The 25,155-nt window shown below is 51.4% G+C and overlaps 10 protein-coding genes across 10 annotated transcripts; 6 read left to right on the plus strand and 4 right to left on the minus strand.

Moving 5' to 3' along the window:
* Positions 1-432: 432 nt before the first annotated feature.
* BDW47DRAFT_98102 (uncharacterized protein) lies at positions 433-1,004 on the minus strand. Its single transcript, XM_024820572.1, has 2 exons — positions 762-1,004; positions 433-671 (listed from the first exon to the last, which is right to left on the minus strand). Exons 1-2 carry the CDS (start codon positions 838-840, stop codon positions 466-468), a joined length of 285 nt encoding a protein of 94 aa, XP_024676245.1. The 5' UTR covers positions 841-1,004; the 3' UTR covers positions 433-465.
* A 1,999-nt stretch (positions 1,005-3,003) lies between these two features.
* On the plus strand, positions 3,004-6,007 carry BDW47DRAFT_114914 (WD40 repeat-like protein; the record flags this gene model as incomplete). The annotated part of the gene is made up of 7 exons (XM_024814737.1): positions 3,004-3,169; positions 3,428-4,487; positions 4,546-4,640; positions 4,696-5,099; positions 5,159-5,639; positions 5,690-5,837; positions 5,890-6,007. 7 exons carry the CDS (start codon positions 3,004-3,006, stop codon positions 6,005-6,007), a joined length of 2,472 nt encoding a protein of 823 aa, XP_024676246.1.
* A 111-nt stretch (positions 6,008-6,118) lies between these two features.
* BDW47DRAFT_26072 (uncharacterized protein) lies at positions 6,119-6,553 on the plus strand. The gene has a single exon (XM_024818593.1). It carries the CDS (start codon positions 6,230-6,232, stop codon positions 6,491-6,493), a length of 264 nt encoding a protein of 87 aa, XP_024676247.1. The 5' UTR covers positions 6,119-6,229; the 3' UTR covers positions 6,494-6,553.
* A 741-nt stretch (positions 6,554-7,294) lies between these two features.
* On the minus strand, positions 7,295-8,964 carry BDW47DRAFT_98109 (ATP-dependent RNA helicase eIF4A). Its single transcript, XM_024820573.1, has 4 exons — positions 8,878-8,964; positions 8,562-8,816; positions 7,605-8,498; positions 7,295-7,546 (listed from the first exon to the last, which is right to left on the minus strand). The coding sequence occupies exons 1-4, from the start codon at positions 8,906-8,908 to the stop codon at positions 7,527-7,529; spliced, it is 1,200 nt and encodes a 399-aa protein (XP_024676248.1). The 5' UTR covers positions 8,909-8,964; the 3' UTR covers positions 7,295-7,526.
* A 23-nt stretch (positions 8,965-8,987) lies between these two features.
* Positions 8,988-10,987, plus strand: BDW47DRAFT_98110 (SF3a splicing factor complex subunit PRP9). The gene is made up of 3 exons (XM_024820574.1): positions 8,988-9,241; positions 9,303-10,699; positions 10,752-10,987. The coding sequence occupies exons 1-3, from the start codon at positions 9,152-9,154 to the stop codon at positions 10,774-10,776; spliced, it is 1,512 nt and encodes a 503-aa protein (XP_024676249.1). The 5' UTR covers positions 8,988-9,151; the 3' UTR covers positions 10,777-10,987.
* A 238-nt stretch (positions 10,988-11,225) lies between these two features.
* On the plus strand, positions 11,226-14,452 carry BDW47DRAFT_131468 (ATP dependent DNA ligase domain protein; the record flags this gene model as incomplete). Its single annotated transcript, XM_024817317.1, has 4 exons — positions 11,226-11,248; positions 11,282-12,376; positions 12,427-14,302; positions 14,351-14,452. 4 exons carry the CDS (start codon positions 11,226-11,228, stop codon positions 14,450-14,452), a joined length of 3,096 nt encoding a protein of 1,031 aa, XP_024676250.1.
* Positions 14,453-14,626: 174 nt separating this feature from the next.
* BDW47DRAFT_26120 (anaphase promoting complex subunit CDC23) lies at positions 14,627-17,224 on the minus strand. The gene is made up of 4 exons (XM_024818594.1): positions 16,869-17,224; positions 16,083-16,809; positions 15,836-16,019; positions 14,627-15,778 (listed from the first exon to the last, which is right to left on the minus strand). The coding sequence occupies exons 1-4, from the start codon at positions 16,970-16,972 to the stop codon at positions 14,763-14,765; spliced, it is 2,031 nt and encodes a 676-aa protein (XP_024676251.1). The 5' UTR covers positions 16,973-17,224; the 3' UTR covers positions 14,627-14,762.
* A 169-nt stretch (positions 17,225-17,393) lies between these two features.
* erg20 (bifunctional (2E,6E)-farnesyl diphosphate synthase/dimethylallyltranstransferase) lies at positions 17,394-18,741 on the plus strand. Its single transcript, XM_024820575.1, has 2 exons — positions 17,394-17,577; positions 17,645-18,741. The coding sequence occupies exons 1-2, from the start codon at positions 17,461-17,463 to the stop codon at positions 18,566-18,568; spliced, it is 1,041 nt and encodes a 346-aa protein (XP_024676252.1). The 5' UTR covers positions 17,394-17,460; the 3' UTR covers positions 18,569-18,741.
* Positions 18,742-21,851: 3,110 nt separating this feature from the next.
* On the minus strand, positions 21,852-22,878 carry BDW47DRAFT_122015 (alpha/beta hydrolase; the record flags this gene model as incomplete). Its single annotated transcript, XM_024815751.1, has 2 exons — positions 21,852-22,691; positions 22,747-22,878. 2 exons carry the CDS (start codon positions 22,876-22,878, stop codon positions 21,852-21,854), a joined length of 972 nt encoding a protein of 323 aa, XP_024676253.1.
* Positions 22,879-23,334: 456 nt separating this feature from the next.
* Positions 23,335-24,946, plus strand: BDW47DRAFT_114920 (cytochrome P450; the record flags this gene model as incomplete). The annotated part of the gene is made up of 4 exons (XM_024814738.1): positions 23,335-23,619; positions 23,684-24,156; positions 24,267-24,555; positions 24,614-24,946. The coding sequence occupies 4 exons, from the start codon at positions 23,335-23,337 to the stop codon at positions 24,944-24,946; spliced, it is 1,380 nt and encodes a 459-aa protein (XP_024676254.1).
* Between the last annotated feature and the right edge of the window lie 209 nt (positions 24,947-25,155).

The following is a 25,155-nucleotide window of genomic DNA, read 5'->3' on the forward strand; positions in this document are numbered from 1 at the left end:
CAGGACGAACGATAGTATTCTCCTACTATGGCTTTCCCGAAAGCGCAAAAGCCATTGTATCTCCGTGACTCTCGGCCGAAGAATTTGATACAGAAATAGGTGCTCTGTCGAAGACACACCGCGACGTTACCGTGGTTTGCACTTTCATCTCTGGCTTTGTCAATGCCATTTGACAGATGGGTCCTCTCTACCCGGGCAGCACATTCCGATACATGTTGTATCTTAGTCTTGATGCCACACTTGGGACCAATGGGACTACAATGAATGGACGCTTGCGGCATATTGAGTTACTTAAATTTATTACTTCTGGGACAATATCAAGTGCTGCAGTATGGGGGTAGGTCATGGGCAGTCTCTATGGGTTAGGTGACAGTAACATCGACACATTGAATCCCTCAGACGCTTACAGTAGAGGTATGTAGCAACAAAATGGGTCAAGCATGCAGCATACCGTGTTTCCGGCAATTATGTAGCAATGGCCTTGTTCCTTGATATCCCCACCACCTCTCGAAGCTTTATGTTCTTTATGCTTTTTTTTTTTTCTTTTTCTTGCCATGTTCTTACAACAAAATATTGGATTAGGGCTGAACATATTACTGGCAGAAGTCCCGTTTTGTACGTCGCCATGTTAGGGTTCGGAGTCATATGCCCGGATGCGTGGGATTGATGCCCTAGCACTATATATTAGTCACGCTGAAAGTAGACATCCAATATCATTCCAGACAATGTCTCCTAGCGCAGATTAACAGTGTTTTACTAACAGATTGGGGCCCCTGTATTGTGTAAGGATAAGAGTGGCTCCATGAATCCCTTCCATCCGCAAACCGCAATGGCAACCATGGAGGTGCAGCTCTGGTGTTGATAGCATGGTTGACGATATGTAGTTACTATGTAATAAAATGGAAAACAGCAGCAGCATATTATATATCAAAGATTTCAGACCCATATGCCGATAATTTGGGATGGTGCACAGGCGGCAGATGAAGATTGCCGCTTTCGGGGTCGGGAGACATGGCTTGAGCCTACTGACGGACACACCAATGTGATAGCAGATGGATTGTAACAGTAGGTTAGAAGTATTTTCTTCCTGACCAGATTCTCCATCTGTTACTAGTTTCTACAGATTAGTATAGTATGAACAAGAGATGCATCGCAATGCAAACCAAAATAATGATTACAAGTAGCACCATCGTAACGAGAGTTCACAATATGGACAGTGACATTTTCCCCAACTCCCTTCAAACTAATTACATTCTTATACACACCCACATGGCCTAATAGAACCCTGAAACTCCCGAATCGAAATCACGTGTCCAAAATGATATCCAAGATCACACCCAAACCATATCCGAACGGCCTCGGCTTATCCTCTTCCTCCCCGTCAATCCGACGTGCAGGTCTCATCCGATACATGGAGATCGGATCAAGATCGGAATTGGGATCAGGACCAGGATGCGAGGAATGGGTTTGACTAAGTCGTCGTTTATTTCTAGATCACGGTTAGTATGTTTGTTTGCGGTCAAAGTAAAGATTGCATATCAAGAAAATCAGCGGAAAAAAAGAAAGAAAAAGGCCAACATACTCCGCATCCCTTGCAGCTGCAATCGTTGGAGCAAGAACAGCTCTGGGGACCATTGCAGGTGCAGGTGTTACCGCAGTTGCAGCCCATTGTCAAGTATATGTATGCTTCTGGTGGTTTGACTCTTAAACGAGAATCCTGGTGTGGTGGATAGGTTGGTAATAGACTATATGATATAATATGACTTGATCGTGGCAAGAAGGTCCTCACGGGATACCATGGATGGGATGTCATTCTATATAGGGATTCTGGGTGGGGGGGAATGGATGTACGCATCATGATGAGGTCAGCGGTTGCAGGGTGGTGTTACTCTGGGGGGTGGTAGCACCTCTTGTCTAGATTTGTCTGATGGTCATTCTTTCTGGATGGCTGCTTTGGGATTAGGGACTGTTTTACTTGATTTATTCGATTTTATTTTAAGCTCCTTTTCGCTGATGATTTCTTGCAGTGGTGGTGTATACTACCCCAGATTTTAGAGCGGAGTATTCCGGAGTAGCACCTACAGGAGATAACTGGGAATGTGGGTTGTTTCAACTTCGTTTTCTGTTACTACGTTACCTTATTACAGTAGTAGATTGAAACTCCAAATTTTCTTCCCAAACCCAACAGGAGGTAATATGGTAATCATGATGGTGGGAATCTAGAACCACTAAATCAGTCAGGATGGACAACGGTCATAAGGCACCAAGGTTCAAATCGATACCTAATCCCCATACCTACCTTACCCTACTATACCCTCATTCTACCCTAGTATCTACCTGGTAAGATGCAGCTGATGTGTCGAGAAAGGAAATGCTGAGCGCCAAACCCGGCTGGCTAAAGTTCTCGCCCACTTCCTGCACCAGTTGGGATCTCCCCTTGAATACCCGCTATGGTACCTCGTTGTTTGGTGTTAAGAAGTGACGGGCACTATCTTATCCTTGCGTTTAGATTGGATGGATGCTGCTTCCCTTACGTAGGGGACCCCCCGTCAGCTGCGTCGGGAGACAGGGGGGAATCCCTATCTTATTCCAGCTGTTCTTGTTTGGGATGCAGATGATGTGGCGGTGGTGGGAGTGCTATACAGCTTGGGCTCTCTTTCTTTGTTCTTGATTTACAGCATGGAATTTATTGTCGTTGCTTTTATTATCGAGAATATCAATATTCATATAAGATAATATAAAAAAATATTTAATGATTTGATTCACTGTAAAAATACACATATAGAGACCTATTGATATATTCAGATCTGGATAGTAAAGTATATATAGTATTAATAATTCAAGGTTGAGATGTAAAGCGTGTATCAGTCCGAGGAGATGATGTGATGGGAGTGTTATTTACCTGTTGATACAGTCTCAGCAACTTGGAAATCATTAGCAAGTCATGTACATGGCTGAACAAGCAGAAAGAATGAACTCTACTTAAATTACTCCATACTAGTGATGGTGATTGACCGTTTGTTTGTCTGCCACACCAGACCAGACCAAACCAACCCAAACCAAACCTCATCCAACCAACCTCATCCTCTTCCTTATTACGACTCTGCTTCAACTCCCCTCCACCTCCCCTCTTTCTCCAGCCTCAATATTTTTTCTTTATCCTCATTCTGTTCGTTACCCTTTCATACTGAGATCTTTTCCCTCCAATCGTTTCCCTCCGATCTCCCCTCGGCGCCTTCCTTCGAGCCCCCTCCCATAATCTCCAACCCCGACTCCGATAACGACCCGCCAGTTTTGCATCCTGCATCTTTCCTCCCCTCAACGAACTACAGCAAAAAGGGATACCCCACCCTATAGATTCATCAACTGCATCGATTCCATCCGATCGTCATATTTGTTTGGCATATTGGTTGATACCGTTCACGAGTCACGAGCTCCACCCCGACGGCTGAGCTTCGGCGAGTATCAAGAGACCCGCCGCCGATAGAGGTCTGCTCACCTGGTTTCTCTCGAGAGCCAGGCGAAGGGGCAGATCTACAAGTATTCGATCTGGCAAACAATCGACCGCCCTACACGCCCTCCCCCGCCGCACCCGACCACCCCAACCTTCCTTCCCCCCACGAACCGCCCTCGTCCCGCCCGAGGCGTTCCGCAGCCGACAACATCTCATCGTCAACCCGCCGCGAGCCCCTCGTCGGTGGTCATCAGGATACATCGAGCGCTGCGGGGAGGATCCTTCCGTCTACTCGTCGACGTCGCCGTCGGAGCTCTTCATCCACCGAGGAGACAGAAGCCCAATTAGACCATCGACCGCCGATCGAGGCCGGTGCCTCCGACCAGACCACGAACCACCCCCGTGGTCCTTACGAGGTCCACTTGCCATCCACAAAGCGCAGGCGCCTGGCAAATATGCGGCCCGATGGAGTTGCAACCACGAAAGGCTCCACGGCGTCTCCGTCCCACAAGGCCGGCTTGCTCCACGCCCGGAACGGCCAAGGAGCTCAATTCGCCAACGGCGAGGCGCAAACGAACGGGTCCCAGAAGCTCTCAATGCGCCCGCCATCATACTTCGGTCATGACCGGGAGGAAGTCACACGCATTTTGATACAGAGCCTGTTCGAGCTGGGATACGAGTCGGCGGCGGATGTGTTAAGCAAAGAGAGCGGCTATGAGCTGGAGAGTCCGGCTGTGGCGACGTTCCGAAATGCGGTCCTAGAGGGACGATGGGCCGAGGCACAGACGATCCTGATCCAGTCTTTTTACCCGGATGGAAATGGGCGAACACCGGGCGTGGGCAAGCAGGCGTCGAGTAAAGAGAGGCTGGTGTTGGTGGAGACCGCCGAGTTGAATGAGATGCTCTTCTACCTGCGGCAGCAGAAGTTCCTCGAATTGTTGGAAGCTCGCGACCTCGGAGCGGCGTTGACGGTTCTTCGCCATGAGTTGACCCCTCTCAACTACGATATTGGACGTCTCCATGCCCTGTCCAGGTGGGTTCTCGCAGGAGCGAAGTGCTTATAAAGCTCGGTGTACTGACCGTTGGACTAGTCTTCTCATGTGCCCTCCGGAGCACCTCCACAACCAAGCGGGTTGGAATGGGCCCATCAGCTCGTCTCGCGAGCGGTTGTTGGCCGAATTGTCCAGTAAGTCGAGTGTCTGGACGGCGTGGGAGGTTTTTACATCCTAACCATGCCATAGAATCGATATCGCCTTCCGTGATGATCCCGGACCATCGTCTCGCTTTATTGCTCGACCGAGTCAAGCAGGATCAGATCAACAACTGCCTGTATCACAACACTGCTTCTCCACCGTCACTCTATTCAGATCACATGTGTGACCGGGCCGACTTTCCACTCCGCACAGCCCTCGAACTGAGCCAGCACTCCGACGAGGTGTGGTATTGCCAGTTTTCGCACGATGGCACAAAGCTAGTCACGGCAGGCCGCGACCACAGTGTGATAATCTACGACGCAACCACCTTCGCCGTCCTCCATAAACTCGTGGAACATGAGGCGGGCGTAGCCCATGCCAGTTGGAGCCCGGACGACACCAAGCTCATCACTTGCTCTCAGGATAAGAAGGCTCGGGTATGGAATGTAGAGGTATGTCCCATCTGCGGTCCCATTCTTCCGGGGGGTTCATGCTAACGATCCACCCCTAGACTGGCAATTGCATCTTGACCATCGATCACCATCGGCAACCAGTGACCGCCGCGGCGTGGGCTGCGGATGGCGAGACCTTCGTCACGGCGTCTCTGGACCTAAACCTACAAATGTGTCACTGGAGTATGCGTGGGCAGGTCATCCATATGTGGCCCGGTGGTTTCCGTGTACAGGACTGTGCCATCACTCCCGATGGGCGACGACTGATCGCAGCGGACGTGGAAGAGAAGATCCACGTCTACAACTTCCATACGCACGAAGAGGAATATTGCCTGGCCCTGAAAAGCAAGCCGACGTCTATTGCCATCAGCCAAGATTCGCGCCACATGCTGGTGAATCTGTCCGAGGGTCAAATACAACTGATCGACATCGACACGACGGATGTCATTCGACGGTTTCAAGGGCAGAAACAAGGTTCTTTTGTCATCCGAAGTACCTTTGGAGGCGCTGCAGAGAACTTTGTTGTTAGTGGGAGCGAAGGTATGCTATCTCCTCATCTGCTGGTTTGCGCTCTGCTGATAATCTACTAGATTCCCGCATCTACGTCTGGCACAAGGAAAACAAGACTTTAGTAGAGACGCTCGACGGGCACATCTCTGGCTGTGTCAATGCGATATCATGGAATCCCACCAACCCCGGCATGTTTGCCTCTGCGGGAGATGATTACTTGGTTAGAATGTAAGCGGCCTTCTTCCTTGACATCTGTGACTCTTACTGACGATTATTGCAGCTGGACGCGAGAACGAGATGCGCATCCCAATACGATGGCGGCAAAACACCGAACGGCAGCGACACCTGGTGGATTTGCACGCACCAGTGCTCTCCGCTCGACATCCAGCTTTCAATAAAACAGAAAAAAACCACAAAAAAGAAGATGAAGATAAAGAAAATAGCATATCCCCGTCTACAGCAGGCCTGTCTGTTCGGCTCTCATCTCTTGAGTGATTTTGTATCCATCCATCCATGTTAGGAGTGACATAACCTTTTGGACTCGAGGGACAGCGCTTCTTCTATATCTTTCTTTCTTTATTTTTTCCACGCCATCTGCTTCTCCTGATTGCATTGCATATATGCATATTTCTGGGCCGTCGGTGAATCCATTCGATAAAGGAACTAGGCGCCACTCTTATCATCTATCATCTATCTTTTCTTATTTATTCTTTCTTTTTTCGTCATTTTGGTATTGTAGATTGATGAGATGTCTTGCATTTAATATACCGAGCATTTCACTTTTCCTTTCTCTTTGCCTTGGTTTGCGTGTGGGCATATCCATGCTTTTACGGTTTTGTCATACACAACTTGCAATTATCTCTCTCTCTCTCTTTGCTCTTTAACTGGATTCACCCTTCCATAACTTCAACACAATGGCCAAATTTCACATAATGGTGGGAAGAGGAAGAATCCAGAACAATCCTACGAAACGGCATCTATATTGTCACCCTCGCCCACCTTTTCTATATCTTCATTCCATTATTCATTACTTCCTTCCATTGAGCGCATCTCGTCATGTATCGTTTTCTTCGGGTCTGGTTTAGTATCAGTTTTTTGCTGTTGTTGCGGGCTGCGTTGTCTTGGTCCCCACCGTATGTTTTTGTTATGATACTTATTGGATAACTAACTAATCCAAATGGCCTTTTTTGGTCTGCTTAGTGATTGTCATTATATTTTTGGAAATACTGGGTAGGAGTTAGGGAGTTAGAAAATATATAGTACCTAGGTGGTGTAGTATATTCCGTAGGTGAGGTAGCAGGACGACCATTGATCAACCTGGGTAATGACACAGGAAGATGCTCCTCATTACTGAGACAAGGGCGTTTGTTATGGGAATTAGACGGGTATGTACTAGATTCTACCGTTGCAGTAATCGAATGACGAATAATCAGTTGAAAAAATAAATTGATTGATCGATTGATAGAAATAAAAAAGCCAGTTTATTCCCAAAAAAAAAAACAACAACATAACATCCAGCGAATACAGATAGACAGACAGGTTGATAATGATAAAATGATACAGACAGACAGACCCCGAGACACGTCGAACTCCATGATAAATAATACTGCTTCTTCATGATTTTCTGTTTTTTGTCCTTTTTTGGTTTGGTTCTCTTTTGCTTTCGTGATGGGTGTTAGATGGATGGATGGATGGATGGATGGATGGATATGTGTTTTGATATGGTGGTGGGCGTACCAATTTGGGTATTTTCCCTTTTCCTCCACGCTGGTTTGGCCTCCCATGCTTGATCTGGGTGTCTTTGCTCCTGGCACGGCCACGGCCCTTTTTTCTGTGGGTAGGAGCGTATTTAGGGGTATCGTCCGTGGGGTAAAGGCGCGAGTGGGCCGTGGATGGATCGTGAGTTTTGTGGTTGAATTATGAGAGGAGGTCGGCAACTGTAGTAGTGGTCAGTATATTTGTGGGGTTCGGGTATTTGATAGAGATAGAACATACCATTCATCGGCATCTCGTCAATCTGCGTCGAGTAGTACAGTTCAATATCACGCAGAATGCGTACGTCGTCGCTAGTGACAAAGTTGATGGCGACACCCTTGCGGCCGAAACGACCGCTTCGGCCGATACGGTGGATGTAGTTCTCACGGTTGGTGGGGAGATCGTAGTTGATGACGAGCGAGACCTGCTGGACGTCGATACCGCGGGCCCAAACATCCGTAGAGATGAGCACACGCGAGTTACCCTGGCGGAAATCCTGCATGATGCTGTCGCGCTCCTTCTGCGGCATCTCGCCGTGCATGCTGGAGACGGTGAAGTTGGCCTCGCGCATCTTGTCCGTCAGCCAGTCGACCTTGCGGCGAGTGTTGCAGAAGATGACCGCCTGCGTGATGGTCAGGGTGTCGTAGAGATCGCACAGCGTATCGAACTTCCACTCTTCCTTCTCAACGGCAATGAAGTACTGCTTGATGCCCTCGAGGGTCAGCTCGTCACGCTTGACCAGCACGCGCACGGGATCCGTCATGAACTTCGTCGTCATGTCGAGGACGTCGTAGGGGAGTGTCGCGGAGACGACCACCACCTGCGTCGCCGGCGGAAGGTACCGGTAGACGTCGTAGATCTGTTCGCGGAACCCGCGGTTCAGGAGCTCGTCGGCCTCATCGAGGACCAGCATCTTGATATGCCGCGTGCGCAGGTGGCGCCGTCGGATCATGTCTGCCACTCGCCCGGGCGTACCGGACACGACGTGCTGGCCGTAGTCGAGCTTCCGGATATCCTCGCCAATGTTTGTTCCTCCGATACAGGCGTGGCACTGCACGTTCATGTAATCGCCGAGGGCCATGATGACCGACTGAATTTGGGTCGCCAGTTCGCGGGTCGGGGAAAGGACGAGCGCTGCAAGAAGTGAGTATGACGTCTCCCCCCCCATCACCTCCTTTCAAGCTCTGTACAACGTACCTTGGCTTTCGCGCACCACCGTATCGATAACCTGCAGGATACTGATCGCAAAGGTTGCGGTTTTACCGGTACCGGACTGCGCCTGCGCAATCGTATCGCGACCTTTACAGATCTGCACAATTGCACGCGACTGCACCGCGGAGGGGGACTCATAACCATATGCGTAGACACCACGGAGTAGGCTCTCCTTCAAGTGCATATCCTCGAAGGTCGGAGCCACCGTCACCTCCTTGGAGGTGTTAAACTCCATCTTGTCTGAATTTGCGCCGTCAGCGTTCTGTGCATGAGACTTGACGTCAGGATCCTCAGCCCTTACCATCAGCGCGTCTATCGATTCCGTCCGCCATATTGAATGCACCGGATCCAAATTAGCTCGGTGATAAAGAAAGAAAGTACAATTCCCGTCAGGCTTGGTTTGATAGAGTGGGGACCGAGAGCTGGGCGAGGCGAACGGTCGAGTCTCGATCGCGACTTTTCGCGGCCACCGCCCGCAGTCACGTGATGATATATCGCCGCAAAGCTCTCGAGATTCCGCCGACCAACGTTGCCTCCGTGCAAGATCCACCCCCATTCGCAAACAAGCGCCCACGATGATTCTTGAAGACCAGCGTTTTATCCACGAGGACCTCGAACGCCTGGAGCAGGCGATTGCTGATCGTGTCGTTGAGGAGCCCCGAAACGTGAGTTACCCAGTCTTGTTTTTGTCTACGCACGTAGCTAACGGGCGCTGCGCTCAATTAGATCCGCGAGCGCTTGTCTCGTGACCATGAAATCTCTCAGTTCTTAAATCGGATAGAGGAGCAGTCGAAGAGGCTACTCGAAATCTACAAAGATGCGGACGGCGCACGCGAGAAGGAGCTCCAGGCGATTTCTACGGGTGACCAGTTTGAGGAGTTCTACAAGCAGCTGGATGAGATCAAAGACTTTCACAGACGCTACCCGAACGAGCCGGTCGAGAATCTCGAGCGAGCGTACAAGCGGCGCCAACCGGGCGAGGGCGAGCCGGTCGGGATGGAAATCGACAATATGTTCACCGGTGAAGAGGGCTTCGGACAGTTCCTGGATCTTACGGCCTTGCACGAAGAGTATCTGAACCTCCCTGGTGTCAAACGGCTGTCGTACATTCAATATCTCGACGTTTTCGATGTGTTCACGCCGCCAACCTTGCAGATGAAACCGGCCCAGAAGATCTCGGATAAGTACTTCAAATACGTCGGTGAGCTTGCCGAATACCTCGAGAGTTTTGTCAAGAAGGCACGGCCGTTGCAGGATCTTCGAAAGCTCTTTGCAGGCCTTGATGATGAATTCGAGAAGTTGTGGGCCGCGAACGAAGTTCCTGGGTGGACAGAAGAGAAACAGAATGGCGCCCAGGGCCCGAAGACCGAGGGTTCTGGAGAAGGTATCTGGTGTGCGGACTGCGAGCGCGAGTTCAAGAACGAGAATGTCTATCGGAATCACCTGACAGGGAAGAAACACATCCGGGCTGCCGAGGCGCGCAAAGCTGCTGGTGATTCGGGTGACAAACCTGCCACGGTAGCCGGTGCTGCCTCTGCGACTCATCGCTTGAAGGAACGTGCAGTTGCCGAGCGCGAGCATCGCGTCCGATCTCTAGCCAAGGTGGTTGATCCCGAGCGTCAAGCCACGCGGGTCAATGTCGAACGTAGGGCCGGTATGACCGAACGCGAGCGTCAGATGGAACTCGAGGCGTTACTTGCGGACTCTGAGAACCCCGGCGGCGAAGGACGCGGGAATGATATGTCGGACGACGAGGGTGATGAGCGGATCTACAACCCTCTGAAACTGCCACTTGCATGGGACGGAAAGCCCATCCCCTACTGGCTTTACAAACTGCACGGCTTGGGCGTTGAGTACCCCTGTGAGATCTGCGGAAACTACGTCTATATGGGTCGCCGTGCCTTTGACAAGCACTTTTCGGAGGCATTACATCTCTTTGGCCTCAAGTGTCTCGGCGTCACATCCAACACGAACCTGTTCCGCGAGATCACTCGGATCGACGACGCCATCCGGCTGTGGGAGAAACTTGAGCAGGAGCGCAAGAAGGACCGCGAGCACCATGACAACGTGGTGCAAATGGAGGATGCCGAGGGCAACGTGATGCCTGAGAGGATTTATCTGGAGTATGTGAACCCTTGGAATCCAACATGTCGACTTCATGCTAACAACCAACAGTCTCCAAAAGCAAGGCATTCTCTAGTAAGAGGCTGCTCGGATACTTTTCATTGTTTCCAACCTTACTTTGTTCATTTTTGATTATTTTTAAAAGCCTGGAGTTTGGCGGGCGTCTTTGTTGGGTCATATGGGCTGTTGGTTGGAGACCTCTACATCACCCACGCACGGACAGGTAGACCTTGCGTTATATGTATTGTATTCAAAGATAATACCATTACCATCATCCACACGAAGGAGCTTGTCTTATCTGTAGAGAAATCACTGTGCTGCTTAGCACTTAATTATCTTAGCTTTGCACAACGACCCGTGCCATTTAGATCGGGGCCGTGTCACGTGCTTTCGCGATCCATGGACACGCGCTCGCGTGGCTTCTCTTTGCCCACATTGGAGCTCCCACGTCGACTCAAGTGAATTTGATAATCCGATCTGAATTGCAGCTTCTATGGGGCCTCTAATGGCTCATAGCCGATCTATATGGGCTTCAGATTCACCCTTCTGTGCGATCTGCTCTCATCCTTAGAGAACAATAGATTCGTCAAGGCCTCGACCGAGGCTACACGGAACGACCCCGATGCCCGCGTCGTGACACGTTGGTTCGCCCAACATGGCAAGCGTCTGCGTGACAAGGACACGGACCAATTAGCCGTTCTGTCATGCATGTTTCCGGAGAAACGGACAGACAGGGTATACGGGCTACAAGACTTGTCGCTGGCGAGAGTCATAGGCCGATGTCTACTTCTTGGTTCGTCTCGACGGGAAGAGCTTGAGCAATGGCGTCAGTCTGGAGGAGTTGATTTGGGACAGTGCGTTGAGAATGTTATGCGCCAGGCCGAGAATCATATCATTCCGGGACAGGAGATCACTGTGGAAGATATCGATGAGGCGCTGAATAGGATCGCCTCCCGCTGTAGATTCTCGGGCCCTAGTGTGCGCAGGAGACAGCGCGGTGCCGTTGATGTTGAAGAGGCGTTGTCTCCTATGTATCGACGATTGGGTAGTAGGGATGCGAAATGGCTGACGCGCATGATTCTCAAGAGCTTTGCTCCTGTTATTCTGCCACTGCCACTGACGCTAAGGGGTCTGCACTTTCTGCTCCCTCATCTACTTATGTTCCAGGATTCGTTTGAAGCGGCATTGAGCACACTGGCTTCCCAGCCAATGTGCAATTTCCCACCACACCCAGACCCGGGACTGGCTAGAAGCCTAAGGCTGATAGCCCTGCAGCACTTGACTCCACGAATGGGGGTCAAAATTGGGAGACCGGAGTACTATAAAGCTCGAAGTATCAAGCATTGCTGCCAAATGATTGGGCAGCGTCGGATCAGCATGGAGCGAAAATACGATGGCGAATACTGTCAGATCCATATTGATCTAAGCACACATCCAAGCATCCAGATATTCTCGAAAAGTGGGAAGGACTCAACAGTGGATAGGTCTGGGATCCATGACGTCCTCAAGGAGGCCCTGAGGATTGGATCTTCTGAATGCAAGTTCTCCAGCCGGTGTATTCTCGAAGGCGAACTACTTGTGTGGAGTGACAAGAATGATAAAATCATGGATTTTCACAAATTGCGCAAGTTTATATCTCGGTCCGGCACTTTTATAGGGACCGAAAACGATTCACCGTAAGCATATCTTGAAGCCTTCACTCGCTACATAGTTCTGACCCTACTAGACCACAACCAGACGAGCACCTGATGATAGTTTTCTTTGACATTCTTCTCCTGGATGACAATGTATGTCTTAGAAAGCCGCACCGGGACAGGCGATTGCTTCTCAAAGAAGTGATACAGATCATACACGGTCGTGCCGGCATATCGGACCAACAAGTCCTAGACTTTTCCCATCCTGGCAGCCGATCCAATCTAGAAAGCATCTTCGCAAAAGGAGTTAGCAATAAGTGGGAAGGCTTTGTTCTCAAAGGATGTGAAGACCCATATTTTACTATAATGTCTAGCACTAATCACGCCCCGTCTGGACGCTGGATCAAACTGAAGAAAGATTATATACCCGGGTTGGGTGACACCGTGGACCTAGCTTTAGTCGGAGGGGCTTACGATGCTCACGAAGCCGCTGCGTTAGACAGTGCCAACAAAGTACTATGGACGCGCTTCTTTATCGGGTGTCTTACGAACAAGGACGCCGTGTTGCAATGGAACGCCGTGCCTAAGTTTCGCATTGTGGATACGATCAACCGCCATTGCATGAGCATACAAAACATGCACCTCCTCAACCAGCTTGGAGAGTATAGTGCCTGCAGTCCGGAAAGCGGGCACGGTTTTAATATAGAGTCCGGGCATGGTACACTTCCCAGCATGGACAGCGTTTTCAGGAAACCTTTTGTCGTGGAAATGCTGGGCAGTGGGTTTGAGAAACCCTCAGGTGCAAGGTATTTCGCATTAAGGTTTCCCAGGATACTCAAAGTCCACTCCGACAGGACTTTTGAAGACGCTGCTTCGTTTGGAGAGTTGCAGGTATTGGCTGAGCGCGCTCGATCGCTCGTCCTTGAGGACATGGCGCAAGACGAGTCTGAGTGGTCAAAGCGCTTGAAATTGGGAAATGGCTCTACGCAATATATAACGAATAGATCGCAGAGCACAAGCTCGTCGCAGTCGTCCCATGCAGTGTCTTTTCGCGTGGGCCAACACTCCAACACAGGCATTGCTCACCCTTCTCCCGATAACCACAAGAGACCATCGCAAAGCACGAGAGAAACGCACGTTCAGACAGGAAACATCCCAATCTATGTCGATGGAAATGTCTCACCTGACACATCATTTGTCGATACAGAATCACAAGGACATCTACTCAAGAGCAATGTCAACCTCACCCAGAGAGACTGGAGCCGAAGAAAAGAGTCCGTGTCTGCTGGCAGTCCTGGGGCAAAGACCAAAGACCACGAAGCCGAAGTATCCAGGGCTATACCAAGCACACCAAAACTTACACATGCCCCCAGCCCATCGTCGCCATTGAAACCAATGCAAGAGCCCAGCCAAAGTCGGCAGACAAAAAAGCCACCCACAGCACAAACCCTTCCAAAGAAGCAGACCAAACCCATCAAGTCACCTCTAACTACTATCCCCATCCTATACACACCCCAAGACCCAACCAACAAAATCCTCCCACCCAACAACCACCACCACTTCCCAAACCTAACATCCAACCCATCCGTCTTTTTCCAAAACCTCGAATCCGCCCAAATCCCAGCACCCCATCCCACTCCTACCTCACCCCCAAACCAACCATCCACCGGTATCCTCCTCACAAACCCATGCCCCCAAAACCCCCTAGGACCCACCCTTTTCACCCTCATCAAAGCGCTCTCCCATAAAGTCCGCACCGCACCCCCCGCCTACCCCCGCAGCGGCAAGATCTTCGTCCTCGCCCCGGACTTCCTCGCTTTCAGCACCGGCCCCGCAGACGCTCGTTTTTGTCTGCGTTCTACGTGGGAGAATATCGGACGGGAGTTCTTCTATGCTTGTGTTTCTTGGAGCACGGGTGCGGGGAAGAATCATTCGTGTTTGCTGGCTGCTGGGGGAGTAGGGAGTGAGGTCCCGCCGACTCCGGTGGTGAATGGGGGGCTTTTACGACGGGTGGAGAGCACTGAGTGTGAGGGGTCCTGCTGTGCGGGGTTGTTCAAGGTGTCTGTTGGGTTTGATCGGCGGGCGTTGGGGTGTCTTGGAGATGGGTGTTTTTCTTGAGATAATGGTGGTGGTGGTGGTGGTTAGGTAACCCTGGTTGGTTGATGGAAGGCTTGTTGGCGCTTTGTTGCGATATTATGTACCCCGGTGGTTACACCACGAGTCTGGTTATACCGTGGTATATCCATGTATAGAATAATAATGAACTGAATGGTGATTATATGATGTATACTCATCCTGTCCTCGCATGATCCCTCCCTTCCCATAGGAACAGACAGAACGCCTCGCTATCGACAACAACAAAGAAAGAAATCAAAACAACAAACGAACAGGATACGCATATAGCCCGAGTATACAGTAAGTATGTAGCTTACTCCTCGCCCTCCCTCCGTGCCCTCACATCCCTCATCAACGCCTTCGCCTCCTCAACCTCCACCCCATCCTGACATAACTCCCCAGCAAGCTGGTCCGCGCGCTCAAGGTCCCCATTCCGCAGCGACCACCGCGCAAGCCACAGCCTCGCCTTAGATGTCGTAGCCGTGACGCCCGTCCCATGCCAGGAGTCGCCTTCGGCGTCGTCGGAGACGCGGCGTCTGCGGCGTGGCTTTTCGCTCCCATCTTCATCTTCATCGTCGTCGTCGGATGACGAGTTCGCGTCGTCTTCTTCGACTGTTGCGCCGGATTCTTGCTGCAGGGTGAGCTCCATATACGCAGCGGCTTCCTCTTCGCTACCGGTGCGCTCGTAGAGCGTCGCGATCTGGTGCAGGGTTTCTGGGTCGAGGATCTTGTGGGGCGGTCCGGAGGCGTTGTCGTCGTCGGCGGAGTATGACCCCGCGACGAGAGCGCGTTTCAGTGCTTTGATACTCTGGTCGAGGCGGTTCATCTTCGCGTAGCAGGATCCGACGGCTTGCCACATTTTGGGGTCGTAGGGTCGGAGTGCGGCGGCGCGTTGGTAGTAGAAGAGTGCGTAGAAGGACATGTCGAGGACTTCGTAGGCTTGGCCGAGGCCGTACCAGGCGCGGTAGTCTTTGCGGTTGACGTCTACTGCGCGGCGGTACGATTCGATGGCGGCGTGTGTGTTCTTCATTTCGATGTACTCGTGGCCCATTAGTGTCCATGCGGACAGGAAGTTGCGGTCGAGGGTCAGTGCGCGTCGGAAGTACATGACTGCTTTCTCGTGCTCGGATTTCAGGGAGTAGTAGTTGCCTACGACGCAGCAGGTCTCGGGGCGGAATTTGTCGGTTGCGGTTGCGACTTGCGCGACGAAGGCGAGTCGGGGCCGCCAGCCCATTACGTAGAGGATGTTTGAGTAGTGGTCGAGACTGTCGAGGCGGTGGGGGGAGGATGTCATAATTTCCGTGAAGATGTCGCAGGCATCTTCGAAGTCTGTTGCAGGTTAGGTTTGTAGGAGGATATGTGGCGGGGGAGTGGATGAGGACGTACCCTTAGAGTGGTAGTAGAGGAGGGCCCGCTGGGTTTTGAGGAATGCGCTGGTGGGAAAGATGGCCTCGAGCTCCGACAAGGTCTGGTAAGTCTCATCCGTTGCTTGGTACAGCTCTTGACTGCAGTGCACGTGGAATATGAGCGATATGAGGTTCTGGGGTAGATGTTCGACGACATGCTTCAACTGTGTTGGGTGTTAGACCTGTTCTGCGGTCCTGCCGCGCGCTTCATGTTCGGAAACACCTACATCTTCCACACTGGCCAGTAGATCGTTCAGCTCCTGCCACGCGCCCCAATTGAACGGGTTCAGGTGGACGCTGCGGATCAGCCACCGTTTTGCCTCGTCTTCGTTCCGTCCCTTGAGCAGGATCACTCCGTAGAGGTACTCGAGCCAACCCTGGTTGTGTTCCTCCAAGCCTTTCTCCTGTCGGTCCACGAACCATCCTTCCAAGCCCCGAGCTAGGTCCGGTAACTCCCGGTTGACCGTCGTGCCACTATCAGCTGGCCCTAGGACCATTTCCGTCTCCTCGTCTTTCCGCTTCTCCCCGGCCAGGTACTTGGCGTATAGGGCGAGAAAGAGTGACCGCTGGCTGATTATGGGGTATGGATTCCGAAGGGTATTGCCATCTTTAACACCAGCGTACGAAGCGGCCTTGTGCTTGCCCTTCTGCGGTGTCAACGGTTGTCGCGTTCGCGGGTTGGGGGAGCTCGTGGAGAGCGGAACGGGGGAGATGGTGGGGGGCAGGAACACTGCGGCGCAGCGGTCGTACTCGCGCGTGTCGAAGTAGGACTTGGCCAAGAGGTACTTGTGCAACTCTTGGTACTCGAGTTTCGCTTCGAGCGGATCTTGTGTCTGGAGGTAGGGATTCGGAGGATTTGTAGAGTTCAGAGGACTATCGTTGACGTCCATTGGGGATTCGGGGTCGGTGTCATATTGGTCAATTGGGAGGAGGGAGTCTAGCATTTCGGCCGCCCTGGATATAGTGCGTCAGTCGTCGCTTGCCTTCCCAAAGCTTCTGCATAGTCGGCGTACCATTTGGCGGATTGGTAGAGACAGCGCTCGGAGCATTTGATGGCCGCTTCCTCAAGCCGATGCTTGAGTTCTTGGATGTTTTCCTCAGTGAGTGCGGAAGCCATAATTCAAGTGTTTGAAGTTTATGACAGAGGCTTCTGCAGATGTATTGATTCCACTAAAGCTCTCAATCTTTTGTCGCTAGTAGTGGGTATGCAACCCCAGCATCATTCCGTCGCGAAACGCGACAAATGCGAACTCGCAGGTGGGTCGGGGAAAGGGTACTAGTGGTTTACCGACACGTCTCCGCCTAAATGACAGCCAGCTCAAAGGAAGAGAGATGAACCGAGAGAATCAACGAGGAGGAGGAGAGAAACGAAGAAGAAACGAAGTCATAAATGACCGGGATGGACTCAATGATTGCGGATTTCCCGATTGGGACGGGCCAGACAAACCAGACAAACACGACCGCGGGGCTTTCCCGCCAATCACCAGCCTCAGGCACGCATCTCCTTTTGATCCCCCACTCTGGAGTCTCGACTTCTTCGCCTCCCCTCAATTGCTCCTTTTCCTGTCCACTCCCCTCCTGGTCAATTCACCACCGACGTACAGAATGGCTACCACCGATCGCAAGGCCTTCGAGGCCGTGTTTCCTTCCCTCGCTGAGGATCTGCTGGCTCACGCCCGCAAGTATAACCTGCCCGGCAATGCCATGGAGTGGTTCGAGAAGGTGTGTCCTCTTCCTTCTAGAGAGACGTATCCAGGAGGATCATACTGACGGCTGCTTGATGTGATAGTCACTCAATGTCAACACCCCCGGTGGCAAGCTCAACCGTGGGCTCTCCGTGCCCGATACCGGCCTGGCCCTGCTGAAGAAGCCCCTGACCGAGGAGCAGTTCACCCACCTCAGCATGCTGGGCTGGCTGACGGAACTGCTGCAGGCCTTCTTCCTGGTCAGCGACGACATCATGGACGGCTCGATCACGCGCCGTGGACAGCCCTGCTGGTTCCGCCAGCCCGGCGTGGGTTTGATCGCCATCAACGACGCATTCATGCTCGAGTCCGGCATCTACGTGATCCTCAAGAAGCACTTCCGATCGCACCCCGCTTACGTCGACCTCATCGAGCTCTTCCACGAGACCACCTGGCAGACGGAGCTGGGCCAGCTGTGCGATTTGATCACGGCCCCCGAGGACCAGGTCAACCTCGACAACTTCTCCATGGAGAAGTACATGTTCATCGTCACCTATAAGACCGCCTACTATAGCTTCTACCTGCCCGTGGCCCTGGCCCTGCTCTACCTGGAGCTGGCCAGCCCCGAGAACCTCAAGCAGGCCCACGACATCCTCATCCCGCTGGGCCAATACTTCCAGGTCCAGGACGACTACCTGGACGCCTACGGCGACCCGGCCTTCATCGGCAAGATCGGCACCGACATCCAGGACAACAAGTGCTCATGGCTCGTCAACCAGGCCCTGCAGCGCTGCTCGCCCGAGCAGCGGCAGGTGCTCGACACGGCCTACGGCCGTAAGGATGCCGACCTCGAGGCCAAGGTCAAGGCCCTGTACCGCGAGCTGGATCTGGAGCGCGTCTACCAGGAGTACGAGGAGTCGACCGTCGGCGACCTGCGGAGCAAGATCGCCGCCATCGACGAGACCCAGGGTCTGAAGAAGGAGGTCTTCGAATCCTTCCTGAGCAAGATCTACAAGCGCTCCAAATAGATTCCTTCTCCTTCATCAAGACTCTGTCTCGGATTCCGATACCCCTTCCAGCCCTCCTTATCCCGCTCCCCATACATACCCCTTCATATAAATTGATCTGAATGAAACGAGTCGATAGATAATAGTATATATATAATATAGAGTTAGACAGCGTCTCAAAACAAGGGGAGCTCTCCACTGTTCTGCCGATCCCGTTCCCTTTTTTTTCTTTCCAGAAAATGAAGCGAACAAACACGTTCACCTCCTAAATCCAAGCCTTACTCATTGCCCTTCCAGTTCCGAGGCGGAGGATCAGTGGAGACAAAGAAACGACCTTGTCACAAACTCCCCACACCCTGGCTCCCCCACCAAAGGTACATGCATGTTTATGTGTCTACACGTACTTTGATTATTAAGAACGACCGTGAACTTCCTCTTCGGGATCCCACGGCTTTAGCAAAAGCGCTCAGAGGTCTGCCCAGTGAGTATCTTACATAGATGACCGCTTCTTGAACACTCGGTATCTGCTTGATTGCAGTCACATGTACCTAGTGAGCCACTTACCCCATCTAGTTACTTGATGCGGGTAGTTTTACGACTACAGAGAAGTGGAGAGGTGCTCTAACAGACGCACCTCACCTGTATTCTTTCTGTCACCGCCGGTGCAAGTGAAAACTAACGCTCACAGGTAAGTCTGTCGACTATGTCCCAGTGCCCAGTGGCATTGTGGCCGTCCTGTTGTCGCTGTAATCCACGTGATCGATCTGTAATCACGCCTCACTCGATTTCGCCCGTCCGAATCCCACTACAGACATCATAGCTATTCAGGACACATTCATTCGCATTGAATTTGAACTCGTTACTCACCATCAGTCATTACTGCTGCAGGGACAGCATTATCTTCGGCATTGGACTTTCCCTGACTCACCACGAACATCCATGTTTCAAGGCCGTTATCTGATCTGACCAGCGCGTCGGCGTGCTCTTCTCCATTCGGGCTTTGGCGTCAAGATTCCACACTTGTATCCGGAAGGCATGATGCAACCTGATCTGTCACCTAAATTGATGTGCTCGGTATGCTCCGAGACATTTCACAGGGTTGAGCATCTGAAACGCCACACTCTCAGTCGTAAGGGGCACTGTCACCTACGTCAGGAGGGATGCTGATTCCATTCAGATACTGACAATAAGCCCCATGTTTGCCAATATTGCGGCTCCCACTACAAGAGGAGGTGAGTCATTCTTCGAGTCCTCATTTCACACTTCAGGACCTGAGATGGTCCAGTGACGCGTTGCGGCGCCATTGGCAAACCTGCGCAGGGCGAATCGCCGCCGGCGATGAAATCCCGCGACGCACTCCCTCGGGCAAGCGGAAACAGGTGTGTGACTCGTGTACCTCTCGCAAGCGAGCATGTTCGACTGGACAACCGTGCTCTGAATGCGCGACTCGAGGAGCAGAGTGTACGTATCGCGGTGTGCAAAGAGCAAGGCATGAAGAGACCTCCTGCACTGAGCCAGCACAAGCTCATCCTCTTGAATTGGAAAGTGGCCTTGAATCGAGAATGCATTATGAGCATGCCGGAAATGAAGAGCGCAACCATCGCTGCACTTCTCTTTCGCGGTATCATCGTCTAGACTTTCTCATCAATTTCACCAGAGCCACGGGCCTAAACGAGGCCTACAATTATAAGAAAAGCAGCAGGTTATCCCCAATGGCCGACACAGATGCCAATAATATGACTGTTCTAGATGTTTCATATGGCGAAACCGCTGCATCAAACCCTTTCACCTCCTATCTTGATGATTTGGAGACCGCTCTGTTCAGAGATGTCGACACGTCAACTGCGATTCAAGAAGAGATAATCAGCGAAAAGATAGCTCAGCTGTGGAATACACTACAATCGAAGCCGAACAGTTCCACTCATGATAAGACCCATACATCAGTACACGAGTGGCTCTCCTTCTTTTCAGCGGCACATCTCAACCGCTACCTGTCCCTATTCTGGGATCGGTGGCATCAACATTGTCCTATACTCCACCAGGCGACCTTTGATTTGAAAAACTGCTCTCCTAGTCTTTTTGCTACAATGGCATTGCTAGGGGCCTGCATGTCGCCCTTGATATTGGACCAACACGCAGCGAGGGACATGCTCGATACAGTGGAAGAACTACTATTCTCACATTCGCTTTTTTCTGAGTCGTCGATTTATGGGTTGAAGGATCAAGACCAGTTTCCCAGTCGTGAGCAATTACAACTACTCCAGGCTGCGTGTTTCATGTGTCTTTTGCAAAAATGGGAAGGTAGCGCAGAAGCCAAATTACGAATACAGCGCCAACGCTTCACCACGTTTGTTGCGGTAGATATTGAATTCCATCATCCCCAATGCATCGAGCTGACTTCGAACAGGTGGTACGAGCGATAGGACTGTCCAAGGCGAGACATTCTCATGGACCTAAGAGCTTCAAAGTTGATGTAATTGGTTGGAAATCGTATATCATGGAAGAGGAACTCATCCGGTATCATGCGCCACTGTGCTTTCCAATGAGGCTGACGCATGCTGACACCATTTTAGAACGTTCAACCATGTGTTTCTGCTCGACTCCGCATTTGTGATCTTTCATAACTCCGTACCGCGAATGGTCCTACAGGAGATGATGATCGATTTAACATGTGCGGAGGACATCTTCCAGGCTGGCTCACTAGAAGAGTTCTCAAACGCGATAAAACTGCACGGACCGCAATTTGGCCGTCCTCTGCTCACAGAGTGTGTTCGCAATCTCTGTGCAGAAACCCCGGATCCAGCGGTTATGGCGACACTTCATATTGAGAGCCCCTTGAATCTATTTACGATTGCGACTGGTGGGTGACTTATATGGTCCTACAAGGTTCTTGGTCTAACGTTTTACCTCAGCTACGCACGGGCTCATATTTCACCAACTACGGGCTTTTGTTCCCCAGTCCCTGGCGACTGGCCACCTCAGAACAGCACTCGACCGCTGGGAAGTCGCATGGGAGAGTAGCGTCGAGAAAACGGCGAAAGATGACTTCAAATTGAGCGAAGAGGTACCATTTTTTCTACGGGCAAGAGAATTTGCAACATTAGCGCGGGCCTATATTGAAAAGTCGCATCTACCTCCAGAAGAATGGAAGCAGGTGGTCAAGAACCTCCCAGGAAATACTCGCTTGGAACTGCGCGAAGGCCTGGCTACCTTTGACCAGACTAGCATGGACCAAGTGGCAGGGATGATAAGGGCAGTGGAAGTACTAAGCCTTGGAGACTCTCATTAGATCGGGGAAATATTTTCAAAGACAAGCCTTTTCTAATGCTTCGACAACGCGACGAAGAGAATTCTTCATTGCCACGTCGTTCCCTTGCGTATCGCCTACATCGAGATCGATGAACAGCTTTGCATCAAACCCATGTCCTTGATCTCGTACACGTTCGAAATTAACATGAATGCCAAGAGAAGACATCTTCTCAGCAACATAAGCGCTTTGCTCAAATCCAACCAGCACATCAGCATCACCGTGCACGAGAACCGTCGGAGGAAATTCCTTTCTCAACCCAAAGGATACCGGGAACAGCGGGCGAAACTCCTCTGGTATTACAGAAACCCCCTTGTCGACAATTTGCTCCGCTAGTCCTGGCACCCGCGTGAGGACATCGGGATACCGAGCGCCCTCATGCAGAGCTCGGATCCATCTATGCCTCTTATCTGTTACAGGCCTTGTAGGAAAGGGACACCCGTCAATCGCACGACCATCTCTGGTCGCTTCGTTGATCTCCTGCAATGCTGTGGACAGATCTCCAACGGGGGCTACCAGAGCCTGGCCAGATTTGATGTATCTCTCGCCTGCAGGATCAAGCATTCCATACACGGAAAGAAGCGCCAGTGGTCTGGGGCAGCTTGGGTGGGCTGCTGTGGCGAGTGCAAGGTATCCGCCGGCACTGGATCCGGCGATGATGAGTCGGTCGCTGATGTTTCGGCGCACCCAACTGACAGCGTCAAGCGTGTCGGAGAGAATATCCAGACCCGTTGATTCGGGCAAGAGGCGGTAGGATGGGGTAGCATAGATCCAGCCTCGGGCGTGGCAGGCGTTGATCAACCAGTGTGGTGGGAAAGTGGTTTTCTCTCCTAAAATCTGGTTGTATATGAGTCAGTCTCTCGCGAGAGATCGAGAAGTTCAGAAGATGTACCAGGAACTCCCCATGAAAATGAAGCAGCACAATTCCATCTTGCGGGGCACTTGGCGGCTTCGAGACATCGATCGAAAGGGATAAGCCGTCAACGACCTTGAAAATGTGGGTTGAAACTTGGGCGTTCGGCATCTTGACGTGCTCATGTACACACTTCGTGCGTTTTTTGCGTCAAAGGCTTATGGGATGGTGGTGTTGAATCTGTAGTGGACAAGTATAGAAGTATAGAGAGTGGGCTTGGGGGTGAATTCCGCGGTAGATCATCCCGGTAAATAATCAGCGCCCAAACTGGGGAACGGAAGCTCAGTCTTCAAACCCTCTTCGAGCTCCAGATTACCGGAACTCGTGGGTGAATCCCGTTATGAAGGTCTTGGGTAATACAGCAGCAAATTATAATAAGACGGCCCACCGCTGCTAGCACCTACTGCGATCGACGAACAGCGGATATCAACACCACGTCTCTACAACCTCATCTTGATTAAAACGAAGATGGCTATTCATCTCTACGACCTTTCGCCACTGGCCCACGCGCCATTGACTCTTGCGTGCACAATAGTCTTCCTACCGTTTTTCAGTTATGTGGTCTACATGCGATATTTCCACAGCTTGAGCAACTACCCCGGACCCCTTCTCGCCACCCTGACCAACACGTACAAGGCCTATTATGTCTACAACCTGACTCTCCACGAGAAACTGCTTGGATTGCACATGAGATATGGTCCTGTCGTTCGCATAGGGCCGAATCACCTCCATACCTGGGAAGGAGAGGCCATCGCACCGATCTACAGGGGAGGCCGGAATATGGGCAAGACCGAGTTCTATAATGCATTTACGGCGTTCAATCCGAATCTTTTTGGTGGGACGAATGAAGATGTACGTTCTTTGACTCCAACACTCTGGAAGTTCGATATGAGCTGATGAGGGGTTGCCCGTGTAGATACATTCCCTCCGCCGGAGACAACTCTCGCATGGCTTTTCGCAGGCTTCGATTACGAAGCTTGAGCCTCTCATTGAGGGCCAGTTGAAGATACTTATCAACAAGCTGCAGATGTGCGCAAAGACCGGTGAAATACTCGATCTGAAACAGGCGTTATCTCTATATGTCCTTGATATTCTTGGCGAGGTAGCATTCAGCAAGCCATTTGACGCTCAAGCAAAAGGACATGCTGAGGAACTTCATGCGATAAACGACCATTTACTCCTATCTGGCGTTATTGGTGAATTGCCCTTGCAAGATTTCTGGAAGATGCTCTCTAGAATTTCGCCCTTGCCCTGGATGCGTCGACTAATGAAGAGCCGAAACAACCTCAAGCGAGTCTGTGGCGAGTGCGTGAGATTCAAGATCAACAATCCATCTGATAGACCAGATCTTCTGAGGAGCCTTGTAGAGGCTGTTGATCCACAGAGCGGGTCTAGGCTCACAGAGCAGGAAATTAATTCAGAGGCGTTTGCCGTTCTGTAAGTGTCTTTCCAGACAAAAAATATATAAAAAAAAAGGTGGCTAACCAGCTAGCTCCTAGGGTAGCAGGATCACATTCCACATCGGGAACACTCACACTTCTCTTCTGGCATCTTGTCCAGAACCCTGAGATTATGAAACTTATGTACGAAGAAATCCACACCGTACTAGGCCCTCTGCGCGAAGACCAAATCGCATACCCAATAACAGGCCTAGAAGCCTCTCTTCGCTATACTATGGCCTGCGTCCGCGAGAACTTCAGGCTCAACCCAGTCTTTACAATGCCGCTCTGGCGGCGTGTGGGATATCCTACCGGCGTCGATATTGGCGAGCACCACATCCCCCATGATGTAAGTTCCTCTCGACCTATCCCCGAAGCCTCCTATCTAAACAACAAACTTCTCGCAGACAAGCATCTGCATCTCAAACTATGTCCTCCACCACAACCCTTCCATCTGGGGCCATGATCACAACACCTACAACCCCACCCGCTGGCTTGACGAGAAATATCACAGGGAGAACAGCCGTTTCCTGATCCCCTTTAGTATCGGGCATAGAATGTGCATTGGGAAGAATCTGGCAATGACTAACATTCTCAAGACTGTTACTACATTGCTGAGTTTATTCGAGATCGAGGCTGTGGTCGGAAAGGAAGGTGTTGCGGTCAGGAGCTCGGGGATTGGCGAGATGGAGGGCGACTTTCCGGTCAGGGTGCGGATTAGGAGGGCTTCATTGCGCTAGGATATATATATTGAGAGGGAGAGAGAGAGAGAGAGAGAGAGAGGGGAGGGAGGTGAAGGAGGGAAGTTAAAGTGTGTATGCGCCTTAGGCTGCTCGGTCATATATTGAACATCCGTTGTTCGTCTTGTCGCGTGCACACCGTTATTTATTACAGAATACTCTCGGCTTTGCTCATTACGGTAGGGCTATAGAAAAACAAGAATGTGGCA

The sequence above is a fragment of the Aspergillus candidus genome, assembly GCF_002847045.1.
Source record: "Aspergillus candidus strain CBS 102.13 unplaced genomic scaffold BDW47scaffold_2, whole genome shotgun sequence".
Lineage (NCBI taxonomy): Eukaryota > Fungi > Ascomycota > Eurotiomycetes > Eurotiales > Aspergillaceae > Aspergillus > Aspergillus candidus.